The following is a 23,842-nucleotide window of genomic DNA, read 5'->3' as shown; positions in this document are numbered from 1 at the left end:
AATGACCTTTCCTGAGCTGACCACATTGGAAAGCTTGCCTCCAAAGCCAGCCTCAGATCATCCCCAATCTAAAACCATCATCTTTGGATCCTCTGCTCTCCAGGCTACAAGACTTTTGCACTGCCCCAGCATGATAGCTGTTTTTCCTGGGTTCTTTGGAATATAAAGCTCTAAAAAAAATAAAAATGATTGGAACCTACCAGGACGAGATCGAAGCTCACGATTTGTTGCTCACATCACAGGCAGGTCAGTGATCTCCATCTCCATTCGAGCCCATTCTCCAACATTGCTCCCTCCTGTCTGACCCTCCCAATCTACTCCAGGATACATGCATTCTTCCAGTAACCCCTTCCAAAATTCAAGTTGACACACAACTATTCTTCCATCTATAGAATGACCTTCCAGAGGTTGTTCTCTGTCACTCTTCCAGCCAGGGTTTCCAGCAAGCAGTGCACATCGCGGTCGGAGTGATGAAGAGAATGACAAGTTCTGGTGTGCAATAGAGAAGCTGATGGAAAACGTGAAAGTTTGTGGTAGGAGGAGACCTAAATGGGCATGTGGGAAGGAATATAAACGATTTTGAGGGAGTTCATGGGGGTTATGGATATGGTGTGAAGAATGAAGGTGAAAAGATTTTGCTGATGGAGCTGGTTTCTTGATTTGTAATACTCAGTTCCAGAAAGAGGATATAAGCTTGTTACATACTGTACACGTCAGGTGGGTCGACGACAACCGTTGACTACATGATGGTGTGTAGACGAGATAGGGGGCACCTCCGGGCCACAAAGGTGATCCCGGGGGAGGAGGCTGTTTCACAGCACCACTTCGTTGTCTGCGAAATAAGGGTGAAAGGTGCGAGGAGAGCTCGGCGGGTGAAGTACCAACCGAGAATGGTGTGGAGGTTAAAAGATGTGACAGTGAGGGAGCATTAAAAGAAAGGCCGAGTATGGAAGAGGATGTGGTCGAGTTTGAAAGTGGTTGGATGTCAATGAAAGATCGTCCGTTGGGAGCCGTTGGCGAGGTATGTGGATGGAGAAAAAGACCACCGAGGCACTCGGAAACATGGTGGTGGGATGAAGTTGGAAAGAGGATTGACGAGAAGAGGAAGAAGTTCAAGGAGTGGCAGAAAAGGCAGAGCATGAAAGTTAAGGCAGCCAAGAAAGGTAGCAAGGTGCAGGAGGCTTCGGAAGAGGGTCAGAGGTATTCAGGATTGCAAAACAGATATCGAAAGAGGTGCAATGTGATGGGGGTGAGTTGCTTGAAGGATGAAGTGGGACAAATCATTGTGGACCGAGATGGAATTAAAGGAAGATGGAAGAGATATATGGAAATGCTGTTGAATGCATAGAATGAATGGGATGGCAACAGAGTAACCCAGTTTTAGGACCAGCAGAGAAGATAACTGAGAAGGAAGTTGAGGAAGCGATAAAAGCAATGAAGAGTAGAAAAGGGGGAGGGAGATATGGTGAAGGCAGCGGGAAGTTGGGGTGTGAATAGAATGACAGATCTGTAATCTGGTGGTGAAAGAAGGCTGCATTCCAGTGGTTGGGAACTGAGTACCCTCATCCCTCTATACAAGGGGAAAGGTGACCCTCGAGTGTGGCTCGTATCGAGCGATAAAGTTAGAGCATGGAATGAAGGTATTGGAAAGGGTGTTGGAGAAGAAGATAAGGAAGAAAGTGAAGATCGACAAAATGCAGTTTGGATTTATGCCAGGAATAACGACAGGCACGCTTTTTATTTTAAGGCAGTTGCAGAAGTACATGGAGAGAGGAAGAAGTTGTTTCTTGGGTTTGTTGATCTGGAGAAAGCATTCGATAGGGTTCCACGCGAAGTAGTGACATGGGCATTGAGGAAGTTAGGAGTGGAGGAATGGTTGATCAGAGTAGTGACGGCAATGTACGAAAGAGCGCGCACAGCTGTAAGGACGATGGACGAGAACAGTGGTGAGTTTGAGGTGAAGATGGGAGTGCATCAGGGGTAGGTACTAAGTCCACTACTATTTGTAGCCGTGATGGAGGTGCTGGCTCGGAATGATAAGGAGGGTTTACCGTTGGAGTTGTTGTATGCAGATGATCTGGTGTTTATTGCGGAAAGTATGGATGAACTGAAGATGAACAAGTGGAAGGAACGTATGGCGACAAAAGGTCTGAAGGTGAATATCGGAAAAACGAAGGTGATGGCAAGTGGTAAAGCATGTGGTGAGGTGGAAAGAACTGGGAATTGGCCGTGTGCAGGAAGGGTGTCGGAGTGAACTCCATTCAATGTACAATGTGCGCTGAGTGGGTTAATCAAAAATGTAGTAGTCTGAGGGTCATTAACCAGTGTGGCAGCTACATTCAAGTGTAAGGTGTGCACAGAGGGAGCTGGAGATGGAGAAAATGTTGTTGGATCTTGGAGACAGCATGAAAACATTTTGCTACCTAGGAGACATGCTGAATGGAGAAGGTGGATCAGACTCGGCAACGGTTGCTGGAGTGAGATGTGCATGGAAGAAGTTTCGGGAACTGAGTGGCGTGCTGACGAGGAGGGATGTCGTTGAAGCAGAAGGGAAATGGTTCGGTGGATGTGCGGCGTATCGTTGAGAGGACAAACGATGAATTGCGAAAGATGATGGGAATAGAGCCTGTGATGGATGCTGTGAAGAGAAACAGGTTGAGATGGTTTGGTCATGTGTTGAGGAAGGATGAAAGTGACTGGTTGAGAAGAGCGATGGAAATGAATGTAGAAGGAAGTAGAGGACGGGGAAGACCGAGAAAGACTTGGCTAAAGGCGGCGGAAGAAGAAATGCGGGCAAGTGGGTTAACAAGGGGAGATGCAGAAAATAGGGTAAAAATGGAGAAGATCGTCATGGTGCCCGCAAGGCTAACCCCCGCTCTAGCAGGGAAAATGTCCTTAAAATGCCTGTTCTTGTTGTTGTCCTAATAGCAGAGCACTAAACAAATAAAAACCAAAATTAATGCAGATAAATGGGCTGCACAATAGCCGAGTGTTCTGTGTACTTGCCCTGTGCCCCCCACCCCCTCCCTCCTGCAAGCGGTCTCGTCTGGGTTCAAATACCGATAAGCTATAAACGTTCGTTCTGACGTTTCACAGGCACGGCAATACATCGTGTGTGATGTCCCACGGATGGACGTCAAACTGGGCCGCATCGAGTAGTTGAGCCATCGTCAGCTCATTTGTCAAATTACTGCTCTAACCTATAGGGGGCACCATATCAGCAGTACCACCATGCCAAACTGCAGTCACGTGCTGCATACAAATTACAACCTCCGCCCCCCCCCCCCCGCTTTCTCCCCCACCACACCAAATTCAGACAAACAGTTAAGACCAAACGGTTTCAATCCAAACGTTGCATTTGCATCACTAAAATATTGAACCGAGCAAAGTGTAATCTATGTCATTAAAACGCTTATTTCTGAAGTTTGTAATCGGAACTTCTCTCCAGCTATTGCTCCTGTCACCCTAAGATATGTGTGATACTATGTAGTTATGACTAACCCTTCCATATAAGCATACCTATGTCGCCAAATGTCTATAAGTGTGGAATAAAAGCTGAAAATCAGTGAAAAGTTTTGAATAACCCACGCCATTTTGTTTTACGCACAGTGAGACGCTGCACTTTATACCGAGGAGAAGAAGACGTCCCGATGTGTGCCGGATGCGCAGCGCCGAGAGGCATGCTACGCCTTTTAATACAAATATAAATGTGATCAGAAATGTAAAGGGGATACTTACCAGTAACCACACTATAAGAGACAATACTGCAGTTGAATACAAAGCGATATTTATGAGATCCACCAGAATGAATGTTGGTGCCAACTGACAATTATTTTGAAAGGAAGAGGAAGGGCAAGTTCGTTTGTATGAACATAAACACTATTTATGCCTGTGATTTTTTTTTTTTTTTTTTTTTGTATACTGAATCGAGGCTCGTGAAAGCTGAAATTTTCACGGGTTACCACTAGTAGAGATAAAAACACTGAAAATTTATCACTGCAAGCACCTTTAATGGAGTGTGGAGCTTCATGGTCCACGAGACGACTTGGAATTTCAATCGGGTCTCACATGTGATAACGCAAAAACAGTGTAACCATCTTCCGGCAGGGAGCGCACAACTCGTAGGTTTAAAAAAACAAAAATTAAAGCAAAGGTAGGACATAACTGAGAACCCTGATTGGACACAACCAATGCCAAGCACAACACATCATTATGTAGCATTAGCCATGTGTTTAGGTGGAGTGCAGAAAACAGCAGCGTGCACACACTCAGTCACACGACACAATAGCACATACTAGTTCACATGCGTGCACAAAAACAGAAGCGCAAAGCTGATCTAAAATTTCAGGTCTTTTTGCACATCCCAGAGTGAGGTGGCACTCTTTTGCAGTTGTCGCTCTTCCGAAGGCTGCAGAGCTTGCTTGATCTGGCTAGTGATGCCATTGACACCAAGCACGCACGGCAGGCTCAAGAACACGTCTTCAGTGATGCCATGAACACCCTTGGAGGTGATTAGGAGTAGAGGCAAAGAGTTCAGTTGGTCACTTTCGATAAACCTTTACAAAATCATATCAAAATTCTTCCACAAACCCGAGTTGTTTTATTTTATAAATTTGGCAGAACCATGAACCAGAACCAGAACCAAATTAGGAAAGCGAATTGTGACAAGTAGAATGGAACCTCAAACTAGGACACTCATGTGTCACGACGTCGACAAATATACCCCCGCCCACATTTTACATTATATATACGTGTAATCAAAAAAGCAGCCTGTCATCCTTCCGAGGTCGGCAAATCGAGTACCAGCTTGCCGGGATGAATGATCCCGGTGTGTACCCCAACCTAGAATAGGTACCCTGTATCCCTGCACATTGTAAGAGGCGACTAAGGGTTGGCGTCAGGAAAGGCATCCGGCCATAAAAACATTGCCTCAAAAAGGGAACCATGATTGTCATGGGGCCCGCAAGGCTAACCCCCGCTCCAGCGGGGAAAATGGCCTTAAAACGATGGCAAGCAAGATACTCTGGGCATGTAGGGAACACGTAGAATCTGAAGAGTCCATGCTTATACAACAACAACAACAACATCAACAATGTGGAAGCAAAATATGTTAAGTCAAAACAACCTGTACCAAACAGTGCATAATATTAAATGAGTAGGGATCGACATGCCCTCCAGGGCAATTTGAAGACCAAACCACACCCTCTAAAAATAGTGAAACCACACCCTCCTGGCAGGTGCCACAACCCCAAATAGAGGTGAATTGGACAGCACAGAGGGTCAAATCATTGAGGCCAAACAAACACCAGATTACAATACTACACTCAATTACAAAAATATGTTATATTGCAACTCCAAAATCTAAGACCAAAATCCAATTGGGAACAATCGGACCAACCGAGCCTCAATCTTGTCTTAACTTTTGTAGCCTATTCCAAGCACTGTCCAAGCACAGTTAATTATACTCGTCTTGTGACAGGCTTTCAAATGGCAGCAAGCTCACAAATGTCCTCCATGATCCTCGTGTGTACCCTCACGTGATGAGCAGCATATAATAAATGCGAATGGGAAAACCTTCCCCCCCCCACCTCCCCCAAATATTCCACTGTTGGTGGAAGGGGGGCTTAAAGACTTGGCCCGTAAACTTTCCTCGCTGACCCTACATGAAAGTAGGAATAATTGGGGGAGTTAAAGAAGTAGAGACACCTTCACAACAATGTAAACATCACAATGAGTGGCAAAGAAAAAATGCTGAATTTCATAATCTAGTCATGACAGTTTGTCGCCATTTGCAGGTTTGTGTTACGCATACACCCTACATCACCACCGACCTGATTTTTCTCCAACAACTTGCCGGAAAGAAAAAAAAAAAAAATCCTGCGTGGGTGGAATGCCTTGAGCACACAAAGTTAGAGTTAGCACACCTCGAGATGCACAGAGTCTATCATATAATTTACCAACTGTCACCATCACAAATCATGGACAAGAAAGTAACCATCAATGAGAACAGCAATCTGTCTACGATGTCCACTTCAGCACACTGTCAGAAAAGGCTTACAGGAAGTAGAAGAAGAAGAAGAAGAAAAAGAAGAAAGAAAAAAAAGGGGGAAAAAAAAAGTATGTACACACCAGTGGCAGTGGGGTCTGCCAAGACCCTACCTAAGGGAATAGCATAATGAAGTCAGATTGGGTGCTCAAGCGTGATACTCAAAGATTTAAATACCAGAACGGGCATCAATGGCACCAACAAACAAATTTAGATGTGGCAAAAAATAAAACTATGCAGAGAGTTGGAGCTGGGCTTGAAGTCCTTCCTCACTCTCCCAAAAAGGCATATTTCTACTGCTCCAACTGGCCAAGCAGAACTAGGCAAAGCGTGATGACGGCCAAGGCAGCTTTGTTAGTGTTGAGTAAGAGGGGCTAAATGCAGACCAGTCACATGTGCATTTGACTTTGTATAGGAACATCAATTTGGGATTGGTTTTTTATTTTATTTTATTTTAAATAAACCATGGCAGTTACATAAAAGCACAAAACTATTGCGTTCTCGAAATTATTGTCAGACAGTTTAATATAGTCAATAAAAAATTTTTTAAAAACAATAAAAATAAAAAGGCAACTAGCTGTTGCTGGTCTATATCCACAAGCGGAATTGGACATGTCACAATCCAAATTTGTTTTTTTTGGTTTGGACAACTATCGATTGTGATGTTGAGTTTTGGCATTGCTAGCCTGTCCCTTCCACGCAGCAGGAAATGTGTGCATGCTTACCTTAATTTTTTTTAACCATTTGAGCTTTTGGCAAAAAAAAAAAAAAAAAAAAAAAAAAGACAACAAACCTTTATGGGAATATGGAGAACATATTTTAAAATTGGGTAAAAATATGAAAGGGCAAAGTCAGTGACTATAAATAGCCCTTATTAGCCCCACTGCAATACAAAAGCTCAACGAGATGCCACATTTTTTATTAATAAATTTAATTTATTTAAATTGCCTCCGCGTTTATTGTCCCCCGTCGCACCACGGAGGGAAAGGGGGACTATGGTTTTCCTCTGTCCGTGTGTGCGTGCGTGCGTAAGCGAAGGACCGAATTATAATTTGGTGTGTGGGTGCAACCCACGTCAAAATCCAAGATGGCCACCGCCATGTATGTCTGAACCTTGAGCGGAATATCTTGAAAAATAAGCGAAGTACCAACTTCTAATCTGGTGTGTGGGTGTATCCAGGCATAAGAACGCTATTGAAAATTGGATCGCCACATCAAAATCCAAGATGGCCGCCACCATATATATGTCTGAACCTTGAGCGAAATATCTTGAAAAATAAACGAACTATTAACTTCTAATCTGGTGTGGGTGTATCTACGCATACGGGAGAACGCTATTGAAAATTGGGTCGCCACGTCAAAATCAAAGATGGCCACCACCATATATATGTCTGAACCTTGAGCGAAATATCTTGAAAAATAAACGAACTATTAACTTCTAATCTAGTGTGTGGGTGTATCTACGCATATGGGAGAATGCTATTGAAAATTGGGTAGCCACGTCAAAATCCAAGATGGCCGCCTTGCGTCTTCCACTTTGTCAACTCATCACCAACGACGGGGGACCTAGGCGTAATGCTTGTTTACCATTGAGATCCAGTGTCTGTCCAGGCCATACCATTTTTACCAATTGAGATTTTGTCAAATATCAATACATATATACAAAGACAAATACAAAAAAAAAAAAAAAAAAAAAAAAAAAAAACTCGTTTTCATAACGTTTAGTTGGAGTGCAAAGTGGACACGGATGGGCTATGCATTTTGAAACCCTAACCCTAACCCTTGTCTGCTCGATCATTAAAAGTGCAGCAAAGACAGACCACAGCCTGACCAGAACTTGGAGTGAGCACATTCTCTCCTTGCTAGCACTTGCTTTTGGATGAGACAAGATGGTAAGTATGATAAAGAGCAAACATGGAAACCTCCCACTCCCATCCAATACCCATCACACCCCCATCACCACCCAGAGCTTTGCCTACGTCATGCAAACTGACAAACGAGCCGCAGGATGCTGGTTTGTATTTCACCTACCTTAACCATAGTGGAAACAGCATGAACGCGCCGGAGATTCTTGAGAATAGTTTCGGCCAAGTCAGCCACACTCAGGCCAATAGCCCAGGATGTGTAACCTTTCAACTTGATGACCTCATAGGCACTGTCATGAACAAACAACCATCACCCAGGGTGTCACCAGAACATTTCCTGTGCAGATCATGTGCCTTTTAATTCTTCAATGAGCTAATTGAAAACACGTCTAAGCATTTGTTGCCCAGAACATACCTGTCCACCACTTGTTTGTGGATCTCCCTCCAGTTTTCAGCATCATCATCCTTGCCAAATGATGGGTTCACGGTCTGCAAGTTGACGCCAGCCACATTCACACCACTCCACACGGGTACTGCAGTACATAGACAGAGGCAGTGAGTGAATAGTCAGGGAGGGGGTGGGCGGAATCTCTAAAATCTAAACTAGAAATTACAATTTCATGAGTGTGATGGATATGCCCCCACCCGCGTTACACCTACTGTTGTGTTTGATCGCAATTAAAGGTGGCATTAGATATTAAAGGTCACACGAGAGAAGACGAGCAAAAAGTAGAAGAAACAGATGCTTTCAACTCAACTTATGGTCTGCAAAATGATTTTCAATTAAAGGGAATGTGCCCTTTTACCTTTGATATTTTAAACCTAAAATGGAATCAGTTAATCTTTCCATTAGAATCCATAACTGTGCCAAGTTTGGTTTAAATCTCTTCAATGGTTCAAAAGTTATGATGGTAACAAAAGGAAACTGATAATGGACAGACAGACAACCAGAAAATAATACCTCCAGTCTTCGGCTGTAGAGGCCTGAAAACGTGTTGACGTCGTCACTGAGCATTACTTTTACCCCATTCAGGAAGTAAATGTCTAACACCACATTTTTAAATCCCAAAACTTTATTGTGCGAGCATTATATTACCAGTAAATGCATCAGCAAGTCCTCTATCTCACCACTCGAGTCTCCATGTTCGCCAATGACCCAGCCGTGGCAGCTTGTTGGATTGATTTCCAGTTTCTCGCCCATGAGGAAACGGAACCTCGCAGAGTCCAGGTTCGTGCCACTGCCAATGATCCGGTGCACCGGCAAGCCACTAAGTTTCCAAGCCACATATGTCAGCACATCGACTGACGGAGAAAAAAAGAAGGGAGGGGAGCGAGGGCCTGAAGCAAGCCAAAAGTCAGAAACGCAAGGGTCTCCGCACTTACCACAAGATTGAAGCCGTCAGCTTGTCCTTGGCAATTGCACTGTACCACCAGACAGCTGGAAGCTCATGCAAGCCAAGCAAAGAGTACAAAGTAGCAAACTGACATTAACAGGGTGGGCATGTGTTATGGGAAAAGTAGGGGTGCAAGGAACAGGCATCGAGTGGGGTGGATGAATGGTGAACATGCTTCAAATTGGAGCGAAGATGAGGAAGAGCAAGAGATGCGTTGAGCAGAGATGGAGAACCTTCTATTTTTTAATTTGTTCATCTCAGTGTTACATACAGGTTTACAATTCCTTTAATTCCACCAAAATATTAGGTAATGGGTTTAATTTCACTTTTTTTGATGTGCAATTCATGAACTGGCATCCAATCGAATCATAGCAAGGTTGTGCACATACAGCTTGAGTTGAGGTTGGCAGGTCTGCTGTTAACCAAACAAAATAAATACACCCCTCAAATGCAAATGAAACTTGGCCAATTTAATTTGGACCTGCAGGTGCAGGTGTGTCCAAGCATCCACGCAATGCATTGAACCAACATCACGAGCTGCAATCCGTCAGCTTTGTTCGAAAGAATGATAAATTCAACGATCTATTAAAACTGACCTACTGTTACCTTGCAGTGGTAGAAAACAGCAATTAGGATGAAAAATTAGTCACTCATGCCATTAGGCTTTAAAATAGGAATTTTTGGCATGACCAACTGAAGCTCAGGAGCACATGCATGCACCGCTCAACATTCTTTTCCTTCATATTAGTAACAGCAATTGCTGCACTTGGCCATTCTTCATCGAAAAGGATGCTGACATCACAAATCCTGTAGGAAAGAAGCTTTGTAGTTAGTTGTGGACAACCACAAATCAGTATTTTTTTTTTTCTATTGGAAAGAAAATGCTTTCCTTGGAGCAAAGCATGTCAGACTATTTAATTCACAACCATGTTGCATACCGCCTCCCCATTGCTGTAATCCACCTCTTGGTGGCCATGCCCACCTCAACCCCCTTCACACAAAACCCTCATGAGATGGGCTAATTCTATGCGACTCGAATCATCCTGGATAATTCTAAGTACCAGCAGAGTACACGCTCTATGGGCGATCGTGTTCCAGGCACGCAATATGTTCTTCAATTACGCAAGGGCCCGGTTAAGCCTATGCTGTGGATAAATCATATATCTGGCACATTAAATGTATCCACTGGATAGCTTCTAGCAACCGGGGCCAGGTGGCTGGGATCAATTAGAATAGACTCCTCCCATGCTCATCTACCTGAAGAAAGGCTACACAAGGTAAGCTCTTTGCTGTTTCAAAAGTCCCTCCACAGCTGTAACATAGGACACATAGTACACATGATGAATCCCAAAGCTACACATCTCCTCAGCTGCCGGACAGGTTTCATTGCTTATTGGTGAATCAGCGACAGCGCAGACAAAAGGGTGGGACATTGGGGCACGCACATGTACACACACCGATGTCCAACGTTTCACTCACCAGGATTTGACACGACGAGCAGTGTACAGTTGGGACTGTACTTGATGATGTTGGGGATGATGTGTTTGAAGATGTTCACGTTACGCTGCACAAGGTTGAGGCGGCTCTCACCCTCCTGCTGACGAGCACCAGCGGTGACCACGACCAGCCGCGAGTCACTGCTTACGGCATAATCTGCAAACATTGTGTGGAGTGTAAACTTCACACCAAACATCTTGCAAATGTCACTTCTGAACCCATCGGCAAGACAGACAGAAGTCGAAAGGTGTACCTTTTCATACCATTGGCTCGCAAACACACTTCAAACATCCCTGCCTAAATCCGAAAGTACAATTCCAAGCGATAACTCTAACTTATTAAAAATCAAAAGGACGATTCACCTTCGCCACGGAGATTACGGTTTCACCATTCTGTCTGTGAGCAGGATATCAAAATGTTGTGGACAGATTCAGACGAAACTTGGTGGACAGGTTGTGCGTGCATGACAAGGACGAATCGATTCAATTTTAGTTAAGATCTGAATACGAGAATTTTTACTTCACCATTGAGTGAGGACCAAAAACAACACACTGTATAGCATCTTTCTTTGTATACAGAATCGAGGCTTGTGAAAGAGCTAACATTTATCACACAAACAAATCAAAGACAAAGTATATAAAAAGGGGAGCGGTAGACAAGATGGGGAGAGAATGGAAAGCACACAAACCTTTTGAGAGCAGGGACATCGGGAGATCTGTGGGAGGGAGAGGGTTTGGGCGGGAGGAGGCCTGGGAAGGGGGGGGGGGGGTGGGAGAAGTATAAAACACAAGGACACGGCAAGGACTTCCAGAAAGGAAGTTGGAGCAAGGCCGGAGCGGAGTCGGTAGAAGACGGAGGACTTACGACCAAACTCGGTGGAGAAGGTGGTTCGGCGACAAAAACAAGCCCATTATATTTTGGTTCAGGTCCAAATCCAGATCTGGCCCATCAGTGAGATACAAAACAAACTGTCCAGTCTGGCGGAGGTTTGCACTCTACTGAGTGTCCTAGTCTTGGCGAGATCCTCATTCTCTTTTAGGTGGTCATGGTATTTTTTAGCCGTTTACTCTAATAGCAATACTCGTCTACAATCCAGTGGCATTGTTTCATACTGTACTTGCTTCCTTCTGCTCATCCTCTATCATTCCGCAACTCCCTGGTCTCTTTCTGCCTCTGGATGATTTACACCTCACTGGACTACACTCCATCCACTGCACATTTACTTTGAAGGTTACCCAGTTCTTTGATGGCAATTCCTTGCAGTTAGTTTGCCCAATATAGAAAACACCTAACTCTCTTCTTGTATCCTCAAAATTTGTCTCATCTAATAGCCTTGCTCTACTATCCTGACCAAAACTCGCGCACGCACACACGCCTTCCTTTACCATATCAGGATACTTGCTGAAAAGGTCAAAAACTACACCCCTCATGGACTAGTCTACAAAACAATGCTGGATCTAGAAAATCATCAGTTCTACCCTTCCTGTTAAAGGACCCAATATATCCTGGGCAAATTAAATTTCCCCATAATCAATACTCTTTCCACCACATGACCTTCTGAATTCTTCAACAACTCCTTCCTGCTGTTCCCTCACACCAGGCACCCAGAAAAGCATTCCACATTCCCTCGATACCATATTATCTTTAACCCAGATTACAAACACTTCCTCCTATTTTCTCTTTCCCACCACACCTGTACATCTTGTAACCTTCTAGGCCTGTCATCCAATCACTCACTCTCCTCATTCAACCAAATCTCATTTACTGTGATTTTGAGATATCTGACTATATGAAATTCATATATCTTCATATATCTGACTATATATCTACTTCAGCTTCAAGCTTTTCCATCTTGCAATTTAAACTCCTGGCATTAGTATCGGCTTAGAATATTTTTTAAACTTTTCCCTCCTTGTAATTATGTTTTGTTGCCTGGCCTTACCAATTACCTCAAGCCTCATCAGTAGCAGTTACTTATTTGTAGACTTCTCTCTCGAGCCTCAATTCCTTCCTGAATTCCCAATGTAAACCTTGCATTGTAAATCCAATGTGAATCCTTTGTTAAAACATATGGTCAAAATTGAAGCTTATGCAACAACAATCCTTTAAGATTTATGGGCCATGTCAGCAACAGGTATCAAAGTTTGTAATTTTTAATGCCACATTGAAAGTATGCATATGTTAAAAGTTTTACTGCAATACCAACAAGAAGTTAGTAATGGCAGAGGTGCAAACACACTAGGGTCCAGATGGAATCCCTTTTGCCATTACCTTTGCTGGCGACGATTTTGGGAGTCTTGAGAAAAAGACTTCCATGGAGCAAATCCATCATCTCGCCCTTCAGTTTGTCTTCCATGACATCCACAAGGGCAAGCTCATCGGTCAAATTCTGGAGACGCCACACGAGAGCAAAATGGACCACGTTACCACCATGTATGCAGGCCAAAAAGCCTCAATACTTGCTCGTGCATGCGTGAGTGAGCAAGGCATTAAAATTCAGACAACTTTCCTCCCATATGTATGAACATCCATACAAGATGTTACAAACTATTTCACGCTTCCATTATCGACAACCTGCATAGCCTTTCCTTATCCAGCAATGGGTGGCCCCAGTGCCGTGTATATTGAGAGTCTGGCCAACTGAAATACTGGCACCATGTTGCATACCTAACTTCGCGCGCTGGCACTGCGAGATGTATGTCAGCTGTGGCAATCCTGTAGTTCTGTGACAAGGGAATCGATATTACTGTTTGGTCGCAGATTTAATGAGGAACAACTAATTCAAGTTAAAGTGACGTGTTGTTTGTTATTGGAATAATAAAATCTGCAAGCGGCGTCATTTATTCACACGAATTGTTTGCCTGTCGCAGCACACGATTTATTGTCAGCTGCATACAGCATACTGATAAATTTTATTTCTCTTGGCATGAAATTGTAATTTGATAAAATGGAGCTTGTATACTAGTTTTCATCTATTATCTGGAAACGTAACATACAATAGTCCCATAATGCTACGAAAGTACAATGTCTATTATTTTATTCATTAGCTTGGGTTCACAAATGTTGTTATACTTTCGTTTTACGTTTTCAAAGAACACTTTACTCAGGAAACTGACACAAACAGTGACAAATATTGCATCACAAACAAGTATTTCCTGATATATAAGCATATATAAACAGTGCATGTTACAGGGTATATGTATAACTAGCTGAGGTACCCGGCTTCGCCCGGGTTTTTTTTTTTTGTATACTGAATCGAGGCCCGTGAAAACTAACATTTACTTCACAAACAAATCAACCAGACAAACAAAATACCCAAAAAGAGGGAGCGGAAGACAAGATGGGGAGAAGGGGAAGCACACAAACACAACATCCGAGAGCAGGGAGATGTGTGGAAGGGAGAGGGCCAGGGGGGAGGAGGCATGGGAAGGGGGGGGGGGGGGGGGAGGGAGAAGTATAAAACACAAGGACACCAAGGACTTCCTGGACAGAAGTTGGTATTTCAAAAAAGTGGAATTGGGGTGAAATTAGCAGGGGTAGAAAAGATCAAGGTTTTGGATGGGGGAAGATAAGAGATGGTGGTGAACAGCTGTTTTAGACTTGGAGGGTGGAGTGGGATTGAAGAGAGTGAGGGAGTTTGTTCCAGAGGCGGGAGAAAAGAGGAATGAAGGGGCGAAGGTGAGCAGAGAGTCTTGATTTTGGCAGTTTAACCATAAGAGGGTTGCAGGCAGATCTTGTGCGACCTGTAGGAATATTTGCGGGACAGAGCCCAGAGAGAGCTGGGGTGGCAAGGCCAGAGAGGAGTCGGTAGAAGACGGAAAGACCACCAACCTGCCTGCGGTGAGTGAGTGAGAGGCCCTTGGAGTTAGCTTCATCGTGGGAGATTCCAATGATTCTGAATGCTTTGGTTTCAACAGCGTGAAAGCAAGCTAGGTGTGAGGCAGGAGCACCAGCCCAGAGGGGAGAGCAGTATTCCATTGAGCTGCGGATGAAAGCCTTGTAAGTGGTGAGGAGCTCAGGTGTGCCAAGGAAGGACTTCGCACGACGGAGGATGCCCAGTCGGCGACTGGCTTTGGAGGCCAGATTTGAAATGTGGTTTTCCCAGGAAAGATCATGGCAGATAGTGAGACCCAAAAGCTTGAGTGACAGAACTTCTTGGAGAGGATTATTCAGAAAGTGGATGGGAGGGTTGTCCAGTCGGTCTTTTCAGAGAGACATCGTAAGAGTGCGAGATTTGTCAGGATTGAAAGACATGTTCCACTTGTTTGACCATTCTGTGATTTTGTCCAGGTCTGCAGAGAGTGAGGAGGCTGCAGACTGCCGATCTGAGGGATGAAGAATGGAGCGACAGAGAGTAGAGTCGTCAGCAAAGAGATAGAGAGGATTTTCAAGAGAGTCAGAGAGATCATTGATGAAGACCAGAAAAAGCACAGGGCCCAGAACACTGCCTTGGGGAACTCCAGCCTGAACAGGAAGAGGAGATGAGAGAAACCCATTCAGGGCCACACGTTGACTACGACTAGAGAGGAAGTCCGCCAGCCATGCGTGGAGATTTCCATGGATACCAAAAGAGGAGAGTTTGGTGAGCAGAGCGGGGTGCCAGACCGTATCGAAGGCACGTGATATGTCAAGGGAGACTGCTCTAATTTCCTGTTTGGCATTGAGGACCTCCATCCATTGTTGAGAAAGCAGAAGCAGCATGTCCAGAGTGGTGTCCAGGTCTTAAACCAAATTGATGATCAGAGATCAAGCCATTGCAGAAGAGGAAAGATTTCATATCTGAAGCAATGATGGATTCCATGACTTTGCTGATAATTGGGAGAAGGCTGATTGGTCTGTAGTTGCTGGGATCTGTTTTTGCACCTTTTTTGTGCAAAGCGGTGATGTTGGCAGATTTCCAAGCAGATGGAAGATGACCTTGAGCAAAAGAGAGGGTGAAGAGAACAGAGAGAGTGAGTGAAAGAGAGGAAGAACATGATTTTAGGACCCGTGGGCTGATGCCGTCAGGTCCAGTTGCAGAATCAGAGTCGAGGGTTGACAGAAACTTTTCCACCTCGTCAGGAGGAAAGGACACAGAGTCCAGGAGCAGCTGGGTACGACTGGGTACGGTGGGTACAGAGAGGGATGGGTTTGGGACACAAGATTTAGAGGCAAACACAGAGTTGAGGCATTCAGCTTTTTCATGTGCGGAGTCAGCCGTGTGGCCATTTGAGGTGAGGGAGGGGATGGAGGGGGAACAAACACCAGAAACAGATTTGACCAGACGCCACCAGGATTTGGAAGAGGGAGACAGATAAGAGAGTTCGGTCCTGAGAACGGAGAGATATTGTTTCCTGGCTCTCCTGAGGGTGGACACACACTTGTTTCGGGCTTTGTGAAAGGAAATGAGATTTCCTTCCGTTGGATTTGCTTTCCAGGAGACGAAAGCAAGTTGTTTCTGGGCAATAGCCTCACCACAAGATTCCGTGTACCATGGACGGGAGGAAGGGTATGACAACTGAAGACGAGATGGGATAAATCTGTTCATGAGAGAGAGCAATTTACTTTGGAAGAATTCCCAGGATGAGTTGACGTCAGAGGCAGTAGAGATGGGAGACCAGTCCAGATGATTGATGGCTGCTTGAAGACCGTGCCAGTTGGCCTGAGTGAAATGCCAGACTCGTGGACGCTGAGGAGGCTCTCTGATAATGGTCAGAGAGATGTCCACTTTAACAAGCACATGATCAGAAGAGCCGATTGGAGCAGAAGAAGAGCAGCAGACATTTTCAGGGAAGTTGGTGATAACCAAGTCCAGAAGAGAAGATGCTCCGTTGACTGAGATCCGGGTTGGGAAATTGACAGATTGTGTCAGTCCCAGTGAGTCACAGAAGTCCTTTGCTGAAGAGCCATGGCTGGTGAGAGAGGTACCCACCCCCAGCCAACTGGCATGGTGACAGTTGAAATCACCACATATGAGGAAGAGAGAGTTGGGATGGGTAGATAGAAGTTGGTCCATATTATCAGACAGCGAGATGTAGATGGAGTCATCACTGTTTGGTGGACGGTACAACACACATATGAACAAAAGGTGGGAGCGAAGGGGAAGCCGTAGCCAAAGGTATTCCTGGGGGTGATGTGGAGAGAGGGCAGTGCAGGGCGAGTGAGGAAGAGTTTTTTTTATAAAGATAGCAACCCCACCTCCAGGACGAGGCTCAGGTCTATCATACCGGAGGAGGGAGTAACCTGGGAAAGATACCAAGGAATCAGAGACATCATGAAGGAGGGAAGTTTTTGTTAAGCAGATCACATCTGGTTTGTCAGAAGCAACCTGTATGGAGAAATCAGTTAAGTTTGAGCGAAGGCCCCATTTGTTTGAAGTCCATACTGTTAAGGAAGAGGAAGGGGGAGCATCGGATACAGAACAAGGGGGGGGGGAGCGGTAGGGTAAGATGTGGAAGAGGAGGAAGAGGTAGGGAGAGGTAGGGAGAGGTAGGGAGAGCTGTTGAAGGTGTGTCAGAGATTACAGAATAGCTTGGAGAAAGGGAAGAATGGGGCAGACAAGAGGTTTGATGGTGATTGGGTGAGGCGCAGTGAGGTGTTATTTGAGGAGGGGGAAGAGTGAGGCAGAAGGTTGAGGGAGAAGAAGGTGAAAGTTGGAAGGGGGAAGAAGCGGGGAGGACGCTTTGAGGAGGAGGGGTGAGAGGGGAGTCTAGGAGGGGAGGAGTGAGGGAGAGTCTGAGGGGAGGGGTGTGGGGGGAGTTTAGGAGGGAAGGGGCAGGGGGGAGATTTGAAAGGGATGGGTGATGGGGGAAGATTTGGGGGCGGGAGGGGCAAGGGGGAAGATTTGAAAGATGGGTGATGGGGAAGATTTGGAGGGAAGGGGTGAGATTGGATTTTGAAAAGTGTACGATTAATGGGAAATGAACATTTATTGCAAAATGAGTTTCTTGAGACATTCAAGTCAAAAATACCTTTGAGGACACTGAAGGATGGGTGGAGTCCTGGAGAGTTTAGGGAATGAATGAAAGATGCACTGTAAGAGCTGGAATTTTTTTTGGAATGAATATATTTGGTGAGCAAGTCGAAAGCATTCTTTTATAGAAGAAGAAGAAAAAGGTGTTATAGAATATGACAAAATAAAGTTCTTCAGGGGACAGATGAAACATTTTTTAACAACGTGATCACGAAGAACGTGGTCGAAGAACGAACGAACAAATAAGAACGAACAAACGGATAACAGAGAAGGAAAAAAAATTTTTTTTTTTTTTTTTTTGAGATTTTAAAACAAGGAAGTATGGGGTGAAAAGACCGTGAAAAACAGAGACCGAAAGTAATCTGCAGCACGATCGAAGAACCGCTGAGACAAAAAAAAAAGCCTCAAGCCAAGGGCTGACACGGTAGCCTACTAGTACTACACTAGGCCTCAGAATACACGATACGAAAAAACCGACGATTCTGTACACAGGTATGAAAAACCAGCACCGAGAAACCTATTAAAGTCACCCCAATAGGTCCATACACCGAAAGAAAGATACAGATTCGACAAAAACACAATTGTGAAAAATTACTTAACTTCGAAAGCGTGTGCGCGGGGACAGCTTTGAAGAGACGTGACGACCAATCAATCAATGGGTTGAATAAGAATAATACAAATATATGATGAAAAGAACATGTATATTTTGGAGCAATATCACAGTACATTTCCTACATGACGTTTTTTCAATTTTCAATTTCTCAAAACCTCTGGGTATGCAACATTTCTGGTTTTCTTACTTGGTGCCAAGACATAAAGATTGCTTGGTTTTCCAACCCTCGAGCAGCCCAAGTACAGCTGGCCATGGGCAAACACTTGTTCTGTGAAGTTCAGGCCTACAACCTTCATTGATTGCCCCTGCGCCAGAAATATGTCTTGAAATATTCCTGAAATAAGTTGTTGACCTTTTGGCCTATGTTAACCTCAAAAATAATTGGTGGTTGAATTCGGTGACCCGGTATGCAAATCTTATCCAAATTTCAAGTCAATTGGATGAAAATGTAGGATTTTTAAAACTTCACCTTAAGATGTTGACCTTTGGCCTATGTTTACTTTTTGGCCTATGCTGACCTCAAAAAAGAATTGGTGGTTCAATTTCAGTGACCTGATATGCAAATCCTCTTCACATTTCAAGTCAATCAGATGAAAGTTGAGGATTTTAGAAATTTGAAATTGTTGTTGACTTTTGGCCTATGTTGCTCTTTTGGCCTATGGTGATCTCAAAAATAGTTGTTGGTTGAATTCAGTTTGCTGATATGTAAATCCCATTCAAATTTCAAGTCAATAGGATGAAAATTAAGGATTTTAGAATTGAGGCTGACAACTGTTGAGAAACTCAGTTGGGAGGTTTACTGCCTGATCTGCATGTCACTTTGTCAAGAGAATCATCATTTATTTCATGACCAGGCAGCGAACGTCATTATGTGCGACATTACGTTACTCCTACAGACGTGAAAACATTTGTTTTCCTTAAAAATATATTTAAAATAAATAAAATAGTACATAAATTAACAATAAAAGAAGCTAAAAAACAATTTAAAATACAATAAAAAGCACATTAAAAATATATAAATATGTACGTACAATATACTGTACATACGCGCAACCGCTGATTCTCATTCAAAACAGAGGCGACGTACAGTATTCCTTTACTGTGTCTGTGTTAGCCATGGGTCCAAAGAAGGATAATGCTAGTGTTTCCAAGCGTAATGTGGTTACGATGGACGATAAGGTAAATCTGATTAAAAGGTATGGAAAAGGTGGAAAAGTGTCGGTGATAGCGCATAGACCTTATCGCGAATCGGAACCGCAATGCGTCATGGGATCGGAAAGGGGCAATAGCGCCGCCACAAACTACACCATGGAATTGCAGCTGGCGCGGTTTTTTTAAACCATTGATATTAAAATAGAAAGTAGCCTATAACCACCGGGATTTTATGCTGATTCCGAATCTGTGTCTAAAACTTTTCTCCGATGTGTAGTTCTTGAGTTATAAGCGGACATCCAGACAGACACACAGACACCCCTCCTTTATATATAGAGATAAGGGATTATGTATAATACCTGATTTTCAGTTATTATACATAATCCCTTATATATATATATACAGTGAAACCTTGACTTACGAGTGCACCAACTTACGAGTTTTCCGAGATACGAGCCGTCGCTCGGGCGGTTTTTTGCTTTGAGATGCGAGCCGGGATTTGAGTTACGAGCTTACGCCACCCGCCACTAGGTGGCCCAACGAGCGTTCCGGTCACGTGGTTATCTTGCCATGCAAGCATCTCTGCCGTATATCGCTGCTGCTTTGTTTTCGCATGTTGGTTATTTTGGAAAATTTCTTAGTTTTAACCATTGGTCCTAAGAAATTGAGTGCCAAGGGCAGTAATGAGAAGAAGAGGATGATGTGCTTGGATATAAAACACGCAATCGTCGAAAAACATGAGCGAGGTGTGCGCGTTGTCGACTTGGCGAGGCAGTACGACCGTAGCAGTACGATCGAAACATTTTGAAAGGGAGGAAGAAACAAACCTTGTTGGACAGGTTTTTATTGAAACGCCCTGCAAGTGAAAGCGAGGAAAGTGTGGCGAAAAAGGCAAAAGTCATCTCCTCCACCTCCGCCAGCATCTTCGTCTGATCTTCAAGGTAAATACACTTAATAAAACCAGTTTATTTCTTTACATTGTGGCGGACACGGAAGCTCACTGGCGTGGTGACATCATTCCGCGCACCAAGTGGGCGGCGGCCACGCCGAGGGGTAGGCGTGGCCTCAGGATATACACCGGGCGCGCAGCCCGGAGCGCGCCAGTGTTACAGTGAGCTCTTGAATAAAGACTTACAAATTACCGCGTTGTCCGCTTCCTCCTTGTTTACAAGCAGCGCGCGTAACACCGCTTATTATGTACAGTATATACGAGGTCGTGCTTGTTTATACATTATTTGTTATTTATAAAGTACATTTTTCTTATTTAAAAACGCGTAACAAAAAAAATTGGTGTGGTTTTTTGGGGGCTGGAACGGATTAATAGCATTTCAATGCATTTTAATGGGGAAATTTAATTTGAGAAACGAGCAAATTGAGTTACGAGCTCTGTCACAGAACGAATTAAACTCGTAAGTCAAAGTTTCACTGTATGTATATATATATATATATATATATATATATATATATATATATATATATATATATATATATATATATATATAATACATACATATACATATATATATATATATATATATACATACATATACATATATATATATATATATATATATACATATATATATATATATATACATACACTCTATACACTGCATATGTACACGAAAAATGTTACAGGGAATATATATATAATATATATATATATATATGGCTGACTAAACAAATGTTAAGCTCACCAGAGACCTAATACACACGTGTCATGTCACTTTTGATTTGAAACCAATATATATTAAGCGATTTCACTTACCGAACATAAATATGAGTAAGGTGATGGATTCCATCCAACTCGGCGTATTTTAACCGCCCAAATAGCACTTCGTTCCTTGTCTCGAGGAAATCTGTGCATTATACGACCTTGTCCTGGTCTAACAGAACATCCCCAAGCGGCACAACATACCATATTGGTTGATTTTATTGAAATATTACTCAAATGAAATATGCAACGATACGAAGCAATTCCACGGAATGGGTGCAGCGGGAAAGCTGCTCGGCTGAGGTGGTATACAAAATGGCGCCTGTAAACCACGTGACGCGGGCTCGACCAATCACGGCGGTAGTTGAGCAGATCAAAGGCTGGCCAGACTCTGTTAATATACGGCACTGGGCGTGACTATTTTATAATGGCAGGATAGTCTCCAGGTATGCGTGCCCTCTCCAGCTATCTAACCTTGTTTTGAAACATGGCCCAGCTGTAAACAGTCATCCTGGTACTGTATTTCACATAAAGGACGACATCAACATGCATGCCGGCTCTCGGATGGACGTTAAACTGAGCGTCCCATCTGCAGGCATCGATTGGTATATGCTAATGACAGCACTGTGCGCTTCATGAAGAGCAAGATGGTTAATGCTGGTATCCTGGCCAAACTCCAAAATGCTTGCCTCGTTTGTGGGTATCAAGTGGTTTGGTCTTCGAGGTTCCTAGACACCAGGTTGTACTACTTGCTATCTTAGTGTGTGGTTCTTGTCTGGGCAGCAGCTTCTACATTATAAACAAGAGCAATCAGATTGCAGACCCTTGCCAGGACGTGTTTTTGGCTTTTGTGTTAAAACAAATATGGTGGCCGAACCACATGACGTCTTTTTCTTTCCTCCAACAATTTATCTATAAATAAGGCTCAAAAAATTTCATCTTGATCGGAAGTTTTGTACTTGTCGAATTATGACGTCATAATGGAGGCACCTATGACAAACATATTTTATTCTCTAGGGAGAGTTATTTACTATGAGACATGTCTCAAATTTTTTTTCTATGCAGCACTTTGAGTTGAGGTGAAGTTTTTCGGTTTTTCCAAGATGGCGCCCATATCACGTGACCTATGACGTCATGATTATAATTTTTACAGGAGGTGGTGCACCTATGGTGAAAATTTCCTGTCAATTGAACCAACGGTCGCAGAGAAAATCATATTTATTCTGTGTGGACAAACGGACTCGAATGCAATACCTTCTCCTCTGGCGAGGGTAATAAACTAATTGATGAGGTAATTCACATTTCATGTGAATGGCCTTCAGACATGCAAAGACAACCAACACACAGTAATGCTTTTAGATTATTGAACGACTTGGTATGGAGAACAAAAATAATCAATAAAATGAAACCTTGCATTTATTGATCGATATTGGAGTTTAAGCCAACCTAAATTACCAACAAAATCTTAAATTACCAACACAAAATCTTAAATTACCAACACAAAATCCTAAATTACCAACACAAAATCTTAAATTACCAACCCACCCCCTGTGCATACAAAATAAATAGATGGCTCCAAGTTTCATCTTGTAGATCTCGTATATCAAGGTGCAATTGCAAAATGTATCAGAACACAACTAATCTCTCCATTGGAGGAAATAAATAGGTTGGCAACAGTTCTTGCAGGGGCATGGCAGTGCCATGCAGCGCCCACTGGAGGTTACAGCATGAATTGGAATTTGGTCAGGACGCCGGCAATAGGTCACCTACTCTTAGTGAAGGACACCGTGGGATCTTTAACGTTCACAAACTAACGATAGCAGATGACACCTAGTTTAATGGCCGTCCCTGGACATGACCGACCGTTTTTAGCTGGGTCCAGATTTGAACCCAGAATAGACAGCTTAGATGTACGTGCGTATACCTCCAGGTTATCCTGCCAGGCAACTGCATGTAGTTAGTGGTGAAAGCAAGGAGTGAAGTTAAAATAAAAATGGGATCAAGTGGATACAGAGAGGAAAGAGGGGGAGGGGGGGGGGAGGAGGGGGAGGATGAAGGGTGACTTCCCTCTTCAAATTCCCTTAATATATGAAAAAACCCTGTGGATAGAATTTGATCTAAAAGTATGATCACCAAAAATTAATTAACATCAAAGTATTTTTTTAAAAACAAAGTAAGTGTTGGTGCGAGGTAATAGGGACACTATAAAGCTTACCTTCAACAAAATGCTGATTGCACAAGCCATGCCAACCTGGCCAACCCCTACAATGGTCACCTGTTCCTGGGAATACCTTCTCTACACAGGCTGGATCTCATGCATCAGAAGGTCTTTGGTTGCCATGACGAAGGAAGGCAGGAATCAAATGAGCGATCTACAAAATAAAAAGGGCCTTTGAGACCGGCATCACTCATTGCTCACCTGATGTATCCCCACCCCCAAAACAAAAAAAAAAAAAAGGCTCCGTTGCCAAAAAGGATTCTCTCATTCATTTTCTTTTCATTCTCTCTTTCATTCTCTCTTTCATTCTCTCTTTCTATTCTCTCTCTCCTCTCCCTCTCTCTCTCTCTCTCTCTCTCTCTCTCTCTCTCTCTCTCTCTCTCTCCTCTCT

At 43.6% G+C, this 23,842-nt stretch overlaps 1 protein-coding gene across 1 annotated transcript; it reads right to left on the bottom strand.

Annotated features, from left to right (window-relative positions):
* Positions 1-3,989: 3,989 nt before the first annotated feature.
* On the bottom strand, positions 3,990-23,624 carry LOC137412467 (L-lactate dehydrogenase A chain). Its single transcript, XM_078772551.1, has 7 exons — positions 23,449-23,624; positions 13,074-13,191; positions 10,785-10,958; positions 9,040-9,213; positions 8,327-8,444; positions 8,078-8,201; positions 3,990-4,501 (listed from the first exon to the last, which is right to left on the bottom strand). Exons 1-7 carry the CDS (start codon positions 23,476-23,478, stop codon positions 4,337-4,339), a joined length of 903 nt encoding a protein of 300 aa, XP_078628677.1. The 5' UTR covers positions 23,479-23,624; the 3' UTR covers positions 3,990-4,336.
* Between the last annotated feature and the right edge of the window lie 218 nt (positions 23,625-23,842).

Source organism: Myxine glutinosa, chromosome 1 (assembly GCF_964187855.1).
Source record: "Myxine glutinosa chromosome 1, kmMyxGlut1.1, whole genome shotgun sequence".
NCBI classification, from domain to species: Eukaryota; Metazoa; Chordata; class Myxini; order Myxiniformes; family Myxinidae; genus Myxine; species Myxine glutinosa.
This window is presented reverse-complemented; position numbering and strand designations above follow the sequence as displayed.